The sequence below is a fragment of the Magallana gigas genome, chromosome 4, assembly GCF_963853765.1.
Source record: "Magallana gigas chromosome 4, xbMagGiga1.1, whole genome shotgun sequence".
Lineage (NCBI taxonomy): Eukaryota > Metazoa > Mollusca > Bivalvia > Ostreida > Ostreidae > Magallana > Magallana gigas.
In genome coordinates this window covers 7,886,037-7,901,569 of record NC_088856.1, presented here as the reverse complement: position 1 = coordinate 7,901,569, position 15,533 = coordinate 7,886,037, and the positions used below count along the sequence as shown (strand labels likewise).

General features: G+C 34.5%; 2 protein-coding genes across 6 annotated transcripts; one reads left to right on the top strand and one right to left on the bottom strand.

The window, feature by feature from the left end:
- Window positions 1-1,576: 1,576 nt before the first annotated feature.
- On the bottom strand, window positions 1,577-5,376 carry LOC105332981 (dol-P-Glc:Glc(2)Man(9)GlcNAc(2)-PP-Dol alpha-1,2-glucosyltransferase). 2 transcript variants are annotated; one of them, XM_011435749.4, is made up of 3 exons: window positions 5,178-5,376; window positions 4,283-4,486; window positions 1,577-4,069 (listed from the first exon to the last, which is right to left on the bottom strand). In XM_011435749.4, exons 1-3 carry the CDS (start codon window positions 5,367-5,369, stop codon window positions 2,999-3,001), a joined length of 1,467 nt encoding a protein of 488 aa, XP_011434051.3. In that variant the 5' UTR covers window positions 5,370-5,376; the 3' UTR covers window positions 1,577-2,998. The 2 variants fall into 2 exon arrangements, with proteins under 2 accessions (XP_011434051.3, XP_011434050.3); XM_011435748.4 differs by lacking the exon at window positions 5,178-5,376 and adding an exon at window positions 4,677-4,891.
- Window positions 5,377-5,517: 141 nt separating this feature from the next.
- On the top strand, window positions 5,518-14,651 carry LOC105332980 (ubiquitin carboxyl-terminal hydrolase calypso). 4 transcript variants are annotated; one of them, XM_066081141.1, is made up of 16 exons: window positions 5,518-5,654; window positions 5,861-5,890; window positions 5,986-6,040; window positions 6,259-6,388; window positions 6,699-6,821; window positions 7,082-7,143; window positions 7,580-7,722; window positions 7,956-8,034; window positions 8,323-8,446; window positions 8,857-8,886; window positions 10,201-10,215; window positions 11,297-11,912; window positions 12,348-12,427; window positions 12,649-12,741; window positions 13,368-13,987; window positions 14,441-14,651. In XM_066081141.1, exons 1-15 carry the CDS (start codon window positions 5,618-5,620, stop codon window positions 13,569-13,571), a joined length of 1,821 nt encoding a protein of 606 aa, XP_065937213.1. In that variant the 5' UTR covers window positions 5,518-5,617; the 3' UTR covers window positions 13,572-13,987; window positions 14,441-14,651. The 4 variants fall into 4 exon arrangements, with proteins under 4 accessions (XP_065937213.1, XP_065937215.1, XP_065937214.1 ...); XM_066081143.1 differs by lacking the exon at window positions 8,857-8,886 and having other exon boundaries at window positions 14,441-14,650; XM_066081142.1 differs by lacking the exon at window positions 10,201-10,215 and having other exon boundaries at window positions 14,441-14,650.
- The last annotated feature ends 882 nt before the right edge of the window (window positions 14,652-15,533 follow it).

Genomic DNA, 15,533 nt, shown 5'->3' with positions numbered 1-15,533 from the left:
GGGGATCCGGACCCCCCCCCCCTGGAAATTCAATATGGATAACTTCACACAGTAAAGGGGGAGAGGGGGTCCGGATCCCATCCCCCCTCCGGAAAATTTCATTTTAATAATTATATATAATGAAATTTCCAAATGTGCCTCTACCCCCCCCCCCCCCCCCCCCCAAATACAATTATCCCTCGACACCTCCACCCCACCCCCTAGAAAAAGTTATGGATCTGCAGAGGAATTGTTGAAAATAAATTCAACGTCATCTCGTATCTGCCTATTATACAGCTAAAATTGTCTTTAAACGATAGAGAGCTCCACAATTATAAAAAGGCGAAGGCGAAGATGCGAAGGCGAAGTTGCGAAGGCGAAGAAGCGATAATAGTATCGCTTCTTTGCCTTCGCAACTTTGCATGTTCGCCTTTGCATGCGCGGATCTAGAGGGGGGGGGGGGTCGGGGGGGGGGGGGTCCCGACCCCCCCCCCCCCCCCCCCTGGAAAATGAAAATTTATTAAATTTACATAGTAAAATTATCGCGAAAATATGCCTCGGACCCCCCCTGGCAAACACAATTATCCTTCGGACCCCCCCTGGAAAAATTTTCTGGATCCGCGCTTGCCTTTGCATGCATCTTCGGGCTTCGCCGTCGCATCTTCGCCCTATAGGCGAAAGTGCGAAGGTCGAAGTGCCTCATCGGAACACCATATCAAACACAGCCGAATTATCGCTCCTTACGTTTTCCGTTGTTGATCGTCGTCGTCGCGTTTCGATTAAATTAAGATAACTCCTTGAAATGGTTAAACATGAACGATAACTCTGTTCTGAATATAATCGTTTAATTTAAACAAGAGGCCCATCGGCCAAGTCGCTCACCTGATGAACAAAAGGTATGATAAAATCAGATTATAATCGAGTCATAATACAAACAATCTGGACAATGTACAATAATACATGTAGATCCTGTATAAATAAAATCCATTTTTCCCCTGGATATTCTTATGTTTATAATCATTAGTCCCTTTTCTAACAGGATGATTTTATAGTCATATCATATGTTGAGTATTGCAGTTCTCAAAAAGATCATTAACAATAGTTTATATATGGGATATAAACCTACATCAAACTCTGAACCTTCTTGGAGGCCAAAGAATTGTCCTGGGGCCTAAGTCTTAACAATTATAAAGAATTATCTGGCTGATTAGTTTCTGAGAAGAAGATTTTAAAAGATTTACTCTATATATTCATTTGTTAAACTTTGACCCCCCATTGTGGCCCCACCCTACACCTGGGGGATCATGATTTTCACAACTTTGAATCTACACTACCTGAGGATGCTTCCACACAAGTTTCAGCTTTCCTGACTGATTAGTTTCTAAGAAGAAGATTTTTAAAGATTTACTCTATATATTCCTATGTAAAACTTCGACCCCCCATTGTGGCCCCACCCTACGCGCGGGAGTCATGATTTTCACAACTTTGAATCTACACTACCTGAAGATGCTTCCACACAAGTTTCAGCTCTGCTGGCTGATTAGTTTCTGAGTAGACGATTTCTACACTACCTGAGGATGATTCCACACAAATTTCAGTTCTCAAAAAGATCATTAACAATAGTTTATATATGGGATATAAACCTACATCAAACTCTGAACCTTCTTGGAGGCCAAAGAATTGTCCTGGGGCCTAAGTCTTAACAATTATAAAGAATTATCTGGCTGATTAGTTTCTGAGAAGAAGATTTTAAAAGATTTACTCTATATATTCATTTGTTAAACTTTGACCCCCCATTGTGGCCCCACCCTACACCTGGGGGATCATGATTTTCACAACTTTGAATCTACACTACCTGAGGATGCTTCCACACAAGTTTCAGCTTTCCTGACTGATTAGTTTCTAAGAAGAAGATTTTTAAAGATTTACTCTATATATTCCTATGTAAAACTTCGACCCCCCATTGTGGCCCCACCCTACGCGCGGGAGTCATGATTTTCACAACTTTGAATCTACACTACCTGAAGATGCTTCCACACAAGTTTCAGCTCTGCTGGCTGATTAGTTTCTGAGAAAAAGAATTTTAAAGATTTACTCTATATATTCCTATGTAAAACTTCGATCCCACATTGTGGCCCCACCCTACCCGCGGGGATCATGATTTTCACAACTTTGAATCAACACTACCTTAGGATGCTTTCACACAAGTTTTAGCTTTGCTGGCTGATAATTTCTGAGTAGACGATTTCTACACTACCTGAGGATGATTCCACACAAATTTCAGCTTTTCAGACCAAATGGTTTTTGAGAAAAGATTTATGAAAATACCAACACATTTTCAATAATATTTTAATTATCTCCCATTGAAAGAGAGAGAGTTGCCCTTCATTTTAACAAACATGAATCCCCTTCACCTAAGGATGCTTTGGGCCGAGTTTAATTGAAATCAGCCCAGTGGTTCTGAGAAAAAAATTGAAAATGTAAAAGTTTACGGACAGACAGACGGATGTTGGACAAAAAGTAATCAGAAAAGCTCACTTAAGCTCTCAGCTCAGGTGAGCAAAAAAGTACAAGTAAAGTTAGTTCACTACTGTAACATGTACATTCATTGCATATGTCGATAAAAAATGCATCTTCAAGAATACAAAACTTAATACAATTCACATAGGTATTGAATCAGTTATGTGGTTATCGATATATGGAATGTTATTACAATTCAATGCAATTTTTTTATCAAATTTTTTTTCATTTACTCAGTTTGTTTCAACAAACATACTAAAAAAGTAGCTGACTATCAAAAATATTTTTCAAAAGTAATACATGTATATAAAATACAAATCAAAATTTACAGCAACAAAGAATAGAAAATTAACAAGATAAAGTGTTACATATTGACTTATACATATACACGCACAAGTGTACATGTACCACTTTTTAACTGATGTACACATGCCTAATCAAACCTAAAATGACATTAATCAAACTATAAACATGTCTACCAATCATAATTTGGACTAAATCACCACATGAATCTCTGTAAATCAACATTATCTCCCCATTTAAAAGGTTTGGCTATGAACATGTAAATAGTGAACACATTGACAGTAAAGTATATCAAGACCTCTAATGCTATCTCCTTCCATGACACGAATCTTACATTGAGTCTGTACAATAGGTAAGGCAATATAAAATATCGGAACTCCAGTAATTTTTGCGGAATCGTTGATGCAAACAGACATATAATGAAAACTAGTTTCCAAAATACATTTTTATACTTCATGGTTTGCAAAAGAGAAAAGATTCCATAATAATATGATGGGATCAATGCATACCTGATTTGAGGCAATCTCTCATAGATTTTGCTCCATACATAGAATGTGTAGTGTCTGTTATCAGATATTAAATACAAATGAACATAGGTGTATTTATTTACAATGGCATAAGATATTGCTAAAAATCCTACAGTAAGTGTTAGATGATTCACAGAAAAAAGAATGAAATTAATGATCCGACTTGGACGGATCATGTATGGTCCGAGAAATAAAACGGTGAATGAAACAAAGTAAAAGATCTGGGGAAAATTCAAGCAAGCTTCATGCTGGGACCTGTCTCCTACAACAATGCCTTTGTTTAAATGAACAAATAAACCAAACAGTACCATGGTGATGATGTAATAAAGACACTGCACTATCACACATCCAATCAGTCCGAGAAGCTTCTGGGGTGCATGTTTAAAGTCTCCAAACAGAAATTTCAGGAAACTCTGAAAGGTTTGTCCATCTGTTAAAGGGGCCTGCTGTGTTTTGTCTTTTTTCTTGACATGCGCATGGTTGTTCATCCAATCCTGAATAACATCTGCTGCAGACAAACCAGCCATAAATATGACCCAGACAATGTTTGTCTGTCGAAACAAAATTGACATTCCACCCATGAATGCAGCCAATGTTTTGTTTCCATGAAGATGAAAGAGATACATCAGCAGGACAAAGAAAGTGGATCCTGGGTCAGTGTAGTACAAAAAGGTGAAGAAGTGCAGCAAAGGAAAGAAGGTCAAGGTTATAGCTGTCACCAAGGCCACTTTGTCAGCTTCCTGAAGAAAAAAGAATAACACTGGAATGGATATGCCAATTTGAAAAACATCAGGTACTGGTTATACATAATGTACATTCATTTGATCTATCAATTGAAAGTTAAATATAATAGTATGTCGTATGTCTTCACAAGATACTAAATTCCCTTTACATTGAAAAGTATCAATTTTTGATGCAAAAATATGATGTACATGTATTCACACAATACTCACTTTGTTGTCTGCCTGGGGTGTAGAGTGTATGGTTTTGTAGATTGCTCTCAGGACATAAAATGTTCCTGCTTGGAACAGGATGTTTACGAGGCGGAGACCTGCCACAGAACATGCTGTGTCTACCCCAAGCAGGAGAATAAAAGGCTTCAAGATTCCCACTGTTATTAAATATAGCCCAGGAAGGGTAGTTATCATTGGATCCCACTAAAACAAATAATATAAGTACCAATCAGACAACATACATGTATATCACAAATTAATTTGAATATATGCGAGATAGTTAATGTATGCAATCAATTTTCTGAGGTTCAAGTGTTGTAAATTTAGCAGATAGGTTTTACTGTGATTGCTACCCTTGCTTGAATACAGGTCCCAGTTTCAATTGGTACAGCACCTGACTAGAAAATAATGGGGCCCGGGTTTGAATCCTAATCTGGTCCATCATTATTTCTCCCATACATCCCATTACATTTTGGACCAAAACCAGCCTCAGTATGAAAGTAACTTAGAACCCTTCAGTCTTCACGGTAACTGTGGTAGTGCTCTTTTGCAGGGCAAATTGACATATTTTAATGAAATATTATGAAACGTAAATTGTTCAATTTACGTCTTTCAATTGTCTACCTACATATACTTCGCCAAAACTTAATCAATTTGCCCTCCAAACGAGCAGCACAGCAGTTACCCTGAAGGGGTTCATTACATCATCACGGCAGTGTACCCTAGGGTACAAAAGTGTCACCTCAAAACATAGTCCTAATTTTTTGCCATAAAGTGTCACCTCAAAACATAGTCCTAATTTTTTGCCATAAAGTGTCACCTCAAAACATAGTCCTAATTTTTTGCCATATATGAAAACATCAGTGTACCGGCGAATTAAGCAAGATTTTCTTACCACTGTAAAATTACCATGACAGTAATGTTTGGCTTGGCGTATATGAAATATTTCATCCATGTATGGACTCTGTTGTACTTGATTTATGCAATACATCACAATCAAGTTTACAATTAATATGCTGACAAACACCGATATTTCAGCTGCGTGTCCCATTGTTAGCTCTTTAACAGTGGAGATGTAAAAAGTCATCAAGGGAGAAGTTATTATCAAATATTGATTTTAATTCTGGTTATAAGATAATATTAATTGTCATTATTGGGAATATAATACTTATTGTATTACGTATATGCCATACCCCACTCTACGTTAAGGCATAAAATATTAAATCACCTACAATTTTCAGCACCTCCCCCAGAAACTCTTCTTAAGAGGAGATAAATTTGGTACACAGTTGGTTAGCGGTGACAAAAATTACATAGGCTGTCCAATTTTGCAACATGAACAAAGGATGGCTAGAGTTAGAAAGCGATCCGGGTAAGCTGTGCTTTAAATTTACCAATAGTCAACAATTGTTATGTTGTCTACTTTAAAAACGTTAAGAATGATGTGAAAATGCTTACACACAGTGTTATCAAGAACCATGTTTTGAGGGTATTTTTTTAACTGTCGAGGTATGTATAGCCATAATCCAAAAAATACAGTTCTGTTTATTTTTTTTAATTTTTTTTTTATATCTACAGGTCTGTTTACCTTGTTAATCGAAGATATGGGTAAGTGATTTATTTTGTATTGTAATGATGGTAGTGATATGCATTCATAAAATGTTGACCATAATTTTTTTAATTTATTTATTTTTTGCCTGCAGGAGTGAAAGATGTGCAAGTTGAAGAGATCTATGACCTACAAAAGGCAATAGAAGGGTAAGTTTGCTGTTCTTTAGATTTAAATAATAATTTCAAATGTCTTGGCAATAATGGAAATGTAAAGTGATTAGGTTAATTCTGTAATGTTAGCAACAAATTTTCATTAAACGAACTGATTAATTAGCAAATTTAGGTTAGGTAAAAACGCAAGGAAACACAAAATTAAAGTAAAAGCAAAGTGTGGTAAAATCCATTTCCATTTTTTGACCTTACAGAACTGCCTATGGGTTTATCTTCTTATTCCGCTGGATTGAAGAGAGAAGGAGTCGACGTAAAACAACAACAGAGGAAGAGTCATTTGTACAAGATGAAAATGTTGTCAATAATATTTTCTTTGCCCAACAGGTGAACAGTATTTGTAATGTTGTTTTGGATTTTTTTTTGCTTGCATTTTTTCCCACTTTAATGGATGTTTTTACATTTTATTCCAGTAATTTACAGAAATTTAAATGATATAAATCTGTTAGATAGTTTGTAGTATCAACTATCTTTGTTTGGAATTTGCAGAGCTGTTTGACAGAACATTATTTTGCAAATAACATCATTGTTGTTGTAAGCAATATACATGACTTGTATACATTTTTTACATATGACTGAAACAATGGTTGGGAAGTCAGAGAGTAATTTTGATAGTGGTTTCTTTTAATGGTTTTAGGTGATACCTAACTCCTGTGCAACTCATGCCTTATTGAGTGTCTTGCTGAACTGTGATGAGAGAGTAAAGCTGGGGGAGACCCTTTCCAAACTGAAAGAGTTCTCCAAAGGAATGGGGCCAGAGGTATGCCAAGCTTATTGTACAACATACTATAGGGTATGGAAGACTGGACTTTTGAATGAGTACAAGCATGCAAAGAAAAAGTTGAATAGTATTTTTTTAGTTCAGAGTGGTACATTTATCCATTTCCACTGTGATATTGGTATAAAAAGAAGTTTTTACTAGGTTTACTAGTTACTAAATTTTGTTCAGAAAATTGTTGTATACATAAAGTTTGGAAAATTGATCGAAATTAAGTGATAAGATGAGTTTTCGTTTTTTAGGACAAAGGTGTAGCCATAGGAAACATGCCAGCATTAGCTTCAGCACACAACAGCCACGCAAGGTCAGGATCATCAAGTTGTATCCTACATTATACATGTAGTATATTTTATAGTATCTTAAATATTGTGTCCTCCAATACAATCATTTTCATTGCTGTAAATGTTTAACACCAGTCAATTTTAGTTATCCATACACATTTTAAAAAAAGAAAGAGACATTCTATTTTGGATTTTACATAATTATTCTAAGAATAAATAGAAAAACTCTAATTAAGAAAAACAATGGTTTCAGCTGAAATTACATGCATAATTTAGCATAATTCTGATATATATTGTATTTACATTTTGATTTTAGAATCATTAAAGTAGTTATAATGAAAAATTGTACAAGAAATCATTTTCAGTTCAAAGCCTTCTAGGCTTTTGTGTAAATAGTGAATATCGTAAATGCCCATTAAAAACTTTGAATCAGCTTTCAGTTGTTGATTTTTTTGATAGACCTGAGCCCCGGCACCCTCCAGAGAAACAGCAGGGTCTGTCCACGGTCCGAACCATGGAGGCCTTCCACTACGTCAGTTACGTCCCCATCAATGGACGACTGTTTGAACTAGACGGATTGAAACCCTACCCAATAGATCATGGTAGTATATCACATTACTGTTATACATTCCTATTAGATAATATACCATTTTATTGAATGCATGATTTTGTACATGTATTTATAAAGGTGATTTATACGAATTTACGTTGATCATTTATGTACATCTTTTTACTTTAATTACCGTAAATACAATTTTATTTACAATCATCAATTTTTGATACAAACACAAGAATTTTAATCCTCTAAGAATATGATTTTGATTGGTTTTGACAGGTCCCTGGGAGAGAGACGAGTATTGGACAGAAAAGTTCCGCCGTGTTATCACGGAGAGATTGGGCATGGCCACAGGAGGGTAAAGTAAAATCGTGATAAATTTTAGAATGTTAAAAATGATTTTAAAATTTTAAATCATGTACATGTAAGTGTTGATTGCTTATGTGTAAAAGTCCTAAGTTGAATTTTACATGACTGTATATTATTCATTGGAACATGTTTTAACCCTATGGTATTACGCTCTTCTTGTCTGTTTGGGGTTTCATGGTTGGAATGATCTGACTATATACATGTACATAAACCTAAAGTACAATGGTGGTATGCATTTTACTAACATGTTTCATTGTGGTAGACATTTCTTCTTCAGAGAACCATACCATGACATCCGTTACAACCTGATGGCAGTGGTTCCAGACAAACGCTCATTGTACGAACACAAACTGGCCACACTGAAGACGAACAGACAGATTGTGCTGGAGACACTGCAGCAGGTATAGGCTTATCACTCGCGCACACAGCTTGGCATGATGCTCTTACCCCATTACTGCAGTTATTCTATTGAAAATTTTATGCATTTTTTTTGTCATTTCATCACCAGGTAAATGTAGGAGTAATATATTTTTTGCATTTAATTTAATTTTTTTTTTAATTTTACGATTTTTCGGGTTAAAGAGGAAGGGCCATTTAATTAGAAATACATGTATAAATCAGGGAATACATTTTTATTCAGTTGAAAAGTGTATGTGCATGGAAAACAAAATTTAATTATACTGCTATAAAATTTTTGAAAGTTTAAGACATTTTTATACTTGACTTAAAATATCTGTGTGTTACTTGATGTTTGTTATTGATATTTATGAACTGATGCACTGTGGGATTGATACAGATTTACGCCTTGTAGGTTACGGTTAACACTGATGGCTCAGACACGGTATGATTGTAGCTGGGCACCAGTTTACTAACTGTCAGGGTTTATCTAGTTCCCCTTCTGTATAGATTCTAGTCATTGTTTGTAGTGTATACACAATATATTACACTTGTACTTTTACAGGACTGTAAATACTTTTATATTTCTACAGTGCTGTAACAATTATTACATTTACATAATACTTTAAACACAAAACGATGGGATCTGTTGATAAAACTAAAAGTATTTTTGTCTATGTACCACAGAACATACATGTACCAGTTCTATGTTCAGAGCATTACCTAGAGGAGTACAGATACAGTTGTACAGTCATGTACCAATTATTATCTCTCTCTCGCTCTCTCTCTCTCTCTCATTGATCTAATTGATAGGGCTCCTTACTTGTGACAAGTAAGACACATGTACATTTAGAGAAAGCACTTGATCTTAATGTAGTTTCAGTAGTGTACACGCAAGTCTTTAATGTAGAAATTAAATGTATTAATCTTAGTATGTTTCTAAGCATTTACAATAAATGTTATTCATGATAACTAGGAATTTTTAACATTTCAGTTTTCAAAGAAATAGAAAAATGTTGATTACTAGGTTGTTTGCTATTTTGAAGTCAAGAAAGGGATTGTCTTTAAACATAATGATTATGGGGTTTTGAAGAGTATAGGGAAGTAATTTGACAATAAACCAATCACTAGTTATAGAATACTGTAAAGTTTTAGTTAAAAGGGTTTATCAAGACCACTTGTAAATGTAATTGTGTATAAATAAGTGGAATTTTGGGATGATTTTCTATTATCCTGCTTTTTTTCTACATACTTGAATAGCTAAGTTATCTTGTTTCTTAGGTAGTGGACAAGTGATTTTTCTTATATCATACATATATACATGTACAACTGTACATTTTTAAATGTATCATAATTTGTTTCAACTACATTTGTATTTTAACTTTCTGTGAAGTTTCAATTCTGTAATCCACCACAACTTTGAACAGTGTAGATAATTGATGTTAGTCACTGCTGTGCTTTCAATGATGTATATATCTACTGTTTTATTGTTCCGATAGTTGTGCTAGAATTGCTTTAAAATAGTTACATGTAGGTTAGTAGAAATGAAAGATGTAAATTTACACGTTAACTCAAAAGCAATTTTGATAAGAAAGACATTTTTTGTCACCAATTGATACTCGTCCAGAACACTTAATAGTAGCAAATAACTTGTTAGTACCTTACAACCTTTGAATTTGGTGGACAGTTTCCAGAGTAAAGTACACTAATGAATGGCTATTGATACAAGATAACACGATTTGTTTGTTTTATCTACAAGCTTCTGGACAACAAGGTAGATATACAGGGGGTGTTGTCTCTTGGCTATCTTAATCAGGACATTTGTTTTCTTTTTTTTTCAACATTTTAAGCACCAGAAACTTCACTCTATCTGTGCTCACATTGCAATTTTCCTACCTTCTAGAGAAATGAAAGAAGTGGTTTTATTTATCTCCTAAATAATGGATATTTGAAAAAAAAAAATTTGACATTTTATTTTTTTTATGAAGCTATCTTTCATATTTTTTGATAAGGTTTGGACGAATTTTTGTTTTGTCTGTCAATAACTTAAAGAAAGAATTGATGGCATATTTATTAAATTAAATGTCAAAAATGCATCGTTTTAAAAACTACCATTGTGCATGATTCCACTGCCAGCTGTTTTTTTTTCATTTTAAATACTTCTGGCATATTTTGTTTATCTGTGTTGTGTGTGTGTGTGCAATGTAGTACAAATTTGCATGACTATGGTAAATAATTAATGTTCTCTGTCTTGTAACAGTCATGTGTAGAGTTTATTTATGGAAGGGGCATAATTATAAGTGTAGATTTATATCAAACCATCATTGGATATGTGTAGAAAATTAATAGCATGCAAGGTGCTTTAACAACAGTCATCAATGGGTACATTTATTTGTTTTTGTGTTTGTAAATCTGCTTAATATGCACAATTTTTTTCTAAATATCTTGAAAACAGTTGTTTTTTACACAAATATTATCATTATGATCTCTTATATCAGTAAATTTTTAAGTTTGATAAGATATTTCAACATTAAGCAGAATTTGGTGAGTTATGGGTTGCATTATGGAAAGTTTACATAAAACTTATTGGTATATTGATTTATTACTGGCTTCAGTTATAAGTGTTTTGTTTTAGTGTAATAAGTTACCGGTAGCTTACAAATAGAATTGAACATGTTCATGTTTCAAAGAAGCAAATTATTTTGAAAATCTCAATATTTTTACTGTGAATTTAAGTACCATTTCATGAAACAAATTTGGTATGGCAAAATTTTTATACTTATTCAATAAGTATGAATGGCTTCACAGGGTTGATATTATTTTGAACTTTGATTTTATTTTTACTTGCTGTTTAGATGGTGAAGGTTACAAATCCCAATCTGACATCTGCAGACAGGGACAAATACTTGGCTGCAGTAAAGCAGCAGGGGAAATTAACTGTGAAAAATGGACAAGATCTAGTTCAAGGGTCCAGCACAGACACAAAGAAAATGGAAACAGAGTCCAACAATGCAGCACAGAGTTCAGAGCCTGCTGAGGAAATCATTTGTGTGGACGATTCAGACAGTGAAAGTGCTAAGCCCGAAACTGAAATAAAAGTAGAAAGTGTAAGTAAAGTGACAGAAGAAACTAAAACAGAGCTAAAAACAAGTGAACAAGAGACACAAAAAATGGAGCAAGACAATAATTCAGAATGTAAAGTAACAGCTGAGGACTCAAAAACAAAGGAAAAAAGCAATGAAAAGAGTGAAAGTGTTGAAAAATCAAAAATTCAAATAATGGAGGAAGGTGCTGCATCATCAGACTTGACAAAGCCACTGACAATTGAGACCAAGTTTCCAGAATCTGCAACGTCCTCTGGTCCAGGAAGTGAGAGTACAGACACTGCATCAGAAGTGGGCAGTTGTTTCAGCTCGCCTAACAGTGGGTTCAATTCCTGTCAGAATAGTCCCCACACGGACAATGGAGCAGGTACCCTCACCCTTTATTAATTTTATACTGTATTAATCTTTATAGATGTAAATGTAGATGTATGTTAAATAACCCTAGTCTATGACAATGAATTGTTTGCAACATCTCTGCTCAGTTTTATCTGGAGCTCCATATATCTATGAAGATTGTACTGCATTGACAATTTAATCAGAATGTATTACATGTATTTAGTTATACATGTTTATGAAATGAATTAGTAATGTAAGATTACTTGTCTTGCTTAGGAAAATTCAATATTAAACCAAGTACAATGAATGGATCAAGAATTTGGTACTTTAGACAGGGAAAGAAGCAAAATAATTCTTTATTCTTTTATAAGACTTAGTCTTTCTTTCTCTTGGTCAAACACTATGTACTGTTTGAGGATAGAAGAAGTTGGGTGTTTTGTTATGTTTTCACCTAAATCTGTTACAGATGGAACAAACAAAGAGGAGGGTGGACAGACTACAAGACACAAGAGAAAATTCAGTGGAAACCAACCATTCACACCCAAGGTCTGGACAGTGTACAAAATATTTTGAAAAATGTGTTTTTTAACAAATTAAGACTTCATCATACAAAATAAAGTTACACACTATTTAAACACGTTTTACACAAAAACCAATTTATTGCTGTTCTTTGTATAATTAAGTAATGGTATACACTATAAATGTCATGTACAATATTGTACAGAGTATATAAGTGACTGTGTGTATTTATTTCTTTTTTTTTGTAGGATCTGCTTGCCTTATTGAAAAATGTAGAAAATGAAATTAAATTGTGTGAGGTGAATCTCAAGGATGAAATAGAGAAGAGGAGAAAATATCAGGTACTTTCTTCAACCAACCAGTGTAATCCCTCATTTAGGAGAAACTCATATGATCGACCAGTGTCATTCAGTCACTTCATTAGAGATGAAGTGCTGCATAACAGTACAGTTACTTTGATAATAATGTTGATATTTTTTGTTCATTTCATCTACTCTTGCAACATTTTATATACAGGTACTGTCTTGACAGTTACTATGTTAAACATATAGGGTCTAATATACATGTATATCATGGAATCTATTCTCAGACAGATGATTTTACAGTACTTATACAGTATTTGTAAAATACCAAGTAAAGAATTTAGATCAGATACTTTTTTGTGTCTGGCAAAACCCATATGACTTCTTGGCCTCCCAAAACCAATGTCATTTTCAAGGGGTAGTTAATAAATGTACCGTAAATTATGTATATGTTGTCTGGGATGCTTTATTTTGACATTAGCATTATTGGTAGATTATTGGCCTCTACCCCCTTTTTCATCCCTCCCTTTCCGTATCAACCTTACTGAATGAAAATCTTTGATGATCCCACAATTTGTTGTGTGTAAATCATAATTAGAGTCAGTTGGTTACAAAGAATTTTATGGTAATTACAGATGGTTGATAAAGATCTCATTTTATTTCAGATTGACGACTGTCGGAGAACACACAACTACGACCAATTTATCTGTACGTTCCTATCCATGCTGGCCAAAGAGGGTCACCTTGCAGATCTTGTTGAGAAACACTCGCTGATCAAGAAACGGCACACAGGACTCGGACTTGGGAGGGTCTCAAATGTTAAAACAGCAGCGGAGAGGCGGAGAGTCCGAGCCAACAGGAGGCGGTGACAAGTCAATGTGATTGGACAGGAAACCAACGACAGGCATCAATCACCCAAGTGATTTTACAGAATCCTGGAGTACGAGCGACAGTATAATGATTGTGAAATTTGTGTTATTGAATTATGAATGCTTGTAATCTGAAATTTTAAAACTGTTTAAAATATGTTTGAATTTTAAATTCATAGCACATTATTCTCGACACATTGGTAGTACAATCATGTATGGTACAAATCTGAGGATAAAATCTCATGACAGTAACTGCATTGTATTATAAATACATTTGTAAGAGTAGTTTACAATGAACAAACATGTGTACAGTGTATGTACCTGCAAAAAACATTGTTTTTATCTATGTGATTTAAATTGTATTTATGAGTGGTCCTAAATTTTTTCTCCAACACAGTAAAGACTCTGAAATCAAGGCACAGGCACTTGTTTCTGAGAAAAATTTTTACCCTATAGTATAATAATAACACCTTTTGTTTTGCCTCGGACTAGAATGTCTCGACGTCATTGGATGAAACGCGTCACGTGGCTGCCTTACAAATCTCTTTAAAAGGCAAGCGTCAAAATTTATTGCGCAACATGGCGGACGTAACGTTATTTGAACTGATTTTGTACACAAACGTTTGTTTACATATCAAACTTTAGGTCCTCGACAAAACAAAACACTTATTAGGTTTGTTACTGACTGTTTAAAGAAATTTGTGGGGTCGGTAAAGTCCATAGAAGGCTCGGCTCCGCCTCGCCTTCTATGGACTTTACCGACCCCACAAATTTCTTTAAACATCCAGTAACAAACCTAATAAGTAATAGTGTTATTATTATACTATAGGGTAAAAAAATTTCTCAGAAACAAGTGCCTGTGAATCAAGGTAAGGGGTACTATTCTCGAGGGAGATAAGTCTACAGAACTGGTTCTGATTTTATGGCAAATGTTTCTTGTACTAGTTCAAGCACAAGTTATGGAGTGGGGACCACTTCTCCAACTGTCTCTGTTATAACTCATTGTGTAATTTTTGTGCAATACATTGATTGTGTTCATTAACTTTAACTTGAAAATGGTATTCAGTGAATAAATGATTACATATCAGTACACAAATGTTCTTCATCTTGATGTTTAAGGTGACCTGAGTCACTCAGGTGACCTATTGCAATTGGTCTTCGTCCGTAGTCTTGCATTAACAATTCTTCTTGAAATTGTTACCATTTTTTATTTGAAGAATCTCTCTGATAAGAGGAACTTATATTGTGAAATTTATGACTTTAACATCCCCTGGACCTCATGGGCATGGCAAAATATGCCAAAAAGACCAGATATTCAAAAATCTTCTTCTCTACTTTCTCACATATGGGCAGGATGTCCATGAAATCCTCTACCAGTATTCTGACGTTCATGGCCCCTGAGTCAGGAGTTCAGGCCTTAGAGTGGGGCAAATTTTGCCATATAGTGTATATGTTTGAAAACGTTTTCTTTACTCCCATATTTATAATTGATAAAAACTAAATGATATATATTTGAGAAAAACTAAATGATGTTTATGATGTCCATGAAGCTCTCTACCAAAATTGTGACATTCATGGCCCCAGGGTCAGGGTTTCAGGCCCTAGGGTGGAACCTATATGGCTATTTATTTAAATGTATATTAATTATTAAAAAAAAATTCTTCTACTCTCCTCCCATATATACTAGTATTTGAGAAAAAGAAATAGTTGATTTACAAAAATTCCTTTACCAAAATTTTGAAATTCATGTGAGATAAACTAAATGCATTTTTATATAAAAGATATGTCCATAATGTCGTCTTCTTAGATTGTGAAATTCCCTGCCCATGGGGCAGGGGTTGAGGATTTTTATTTTGGGGCGGGGGTGAAAAATGGCCAATTGGTGAACATGTATTATTTTAAGTCACTTGAGTCTATCTGGTAACATATTGCCGTTGGATGTGTGTTGTCCGTTAACAAAGA

Excerpts from the sequence above, each read along its gene's own strand:
- LOC105332980 (XM_066081141.1), top strand. The coding sequence starts at position 5,618 with ATGAACAAAGGATGGCTAGAGTTAGAAAGCGATCCGG. Across the intron at positions 6,822-7,081 it reads CCAAAGGAATGGGGCCAGAG|GACAAAGGTGTAGCCATAGG; the intron begins GTATGCCAAGCT and ends TTCGTTTTTTAG. Across the intron at positions 8,035-8,322 it reads TTGGGCATGGCCACAGGAGG|AGAACCATACCATGACATCC; the intron begins GTAAAGTAAAAT and ends TTTCTTCTTCAG.
- LOC105332981 (XM_011435749.4), bottom strand. The coding sequence starts at position 5,369 with ATGACTTTTTACATCTCCACTGTTAAAGAGCTAACAATGGGACACGCA. Across the intron at positions 4,487-5,177 it reads GTCATGGTAATTTTACAGTG|TGGGATCCAATGATAACTAC; the intron begins GTAAGAAAATCT and ends TATTTGTTTTAG. Across the intron at positions 4,070-4,282 it reads CACCCCAGGCAGACAACAAA|GAAGCTGACAAAGTGGCCTT; the intron begins GTGAGTATTGTG and ends TTTTTTCTTCAG.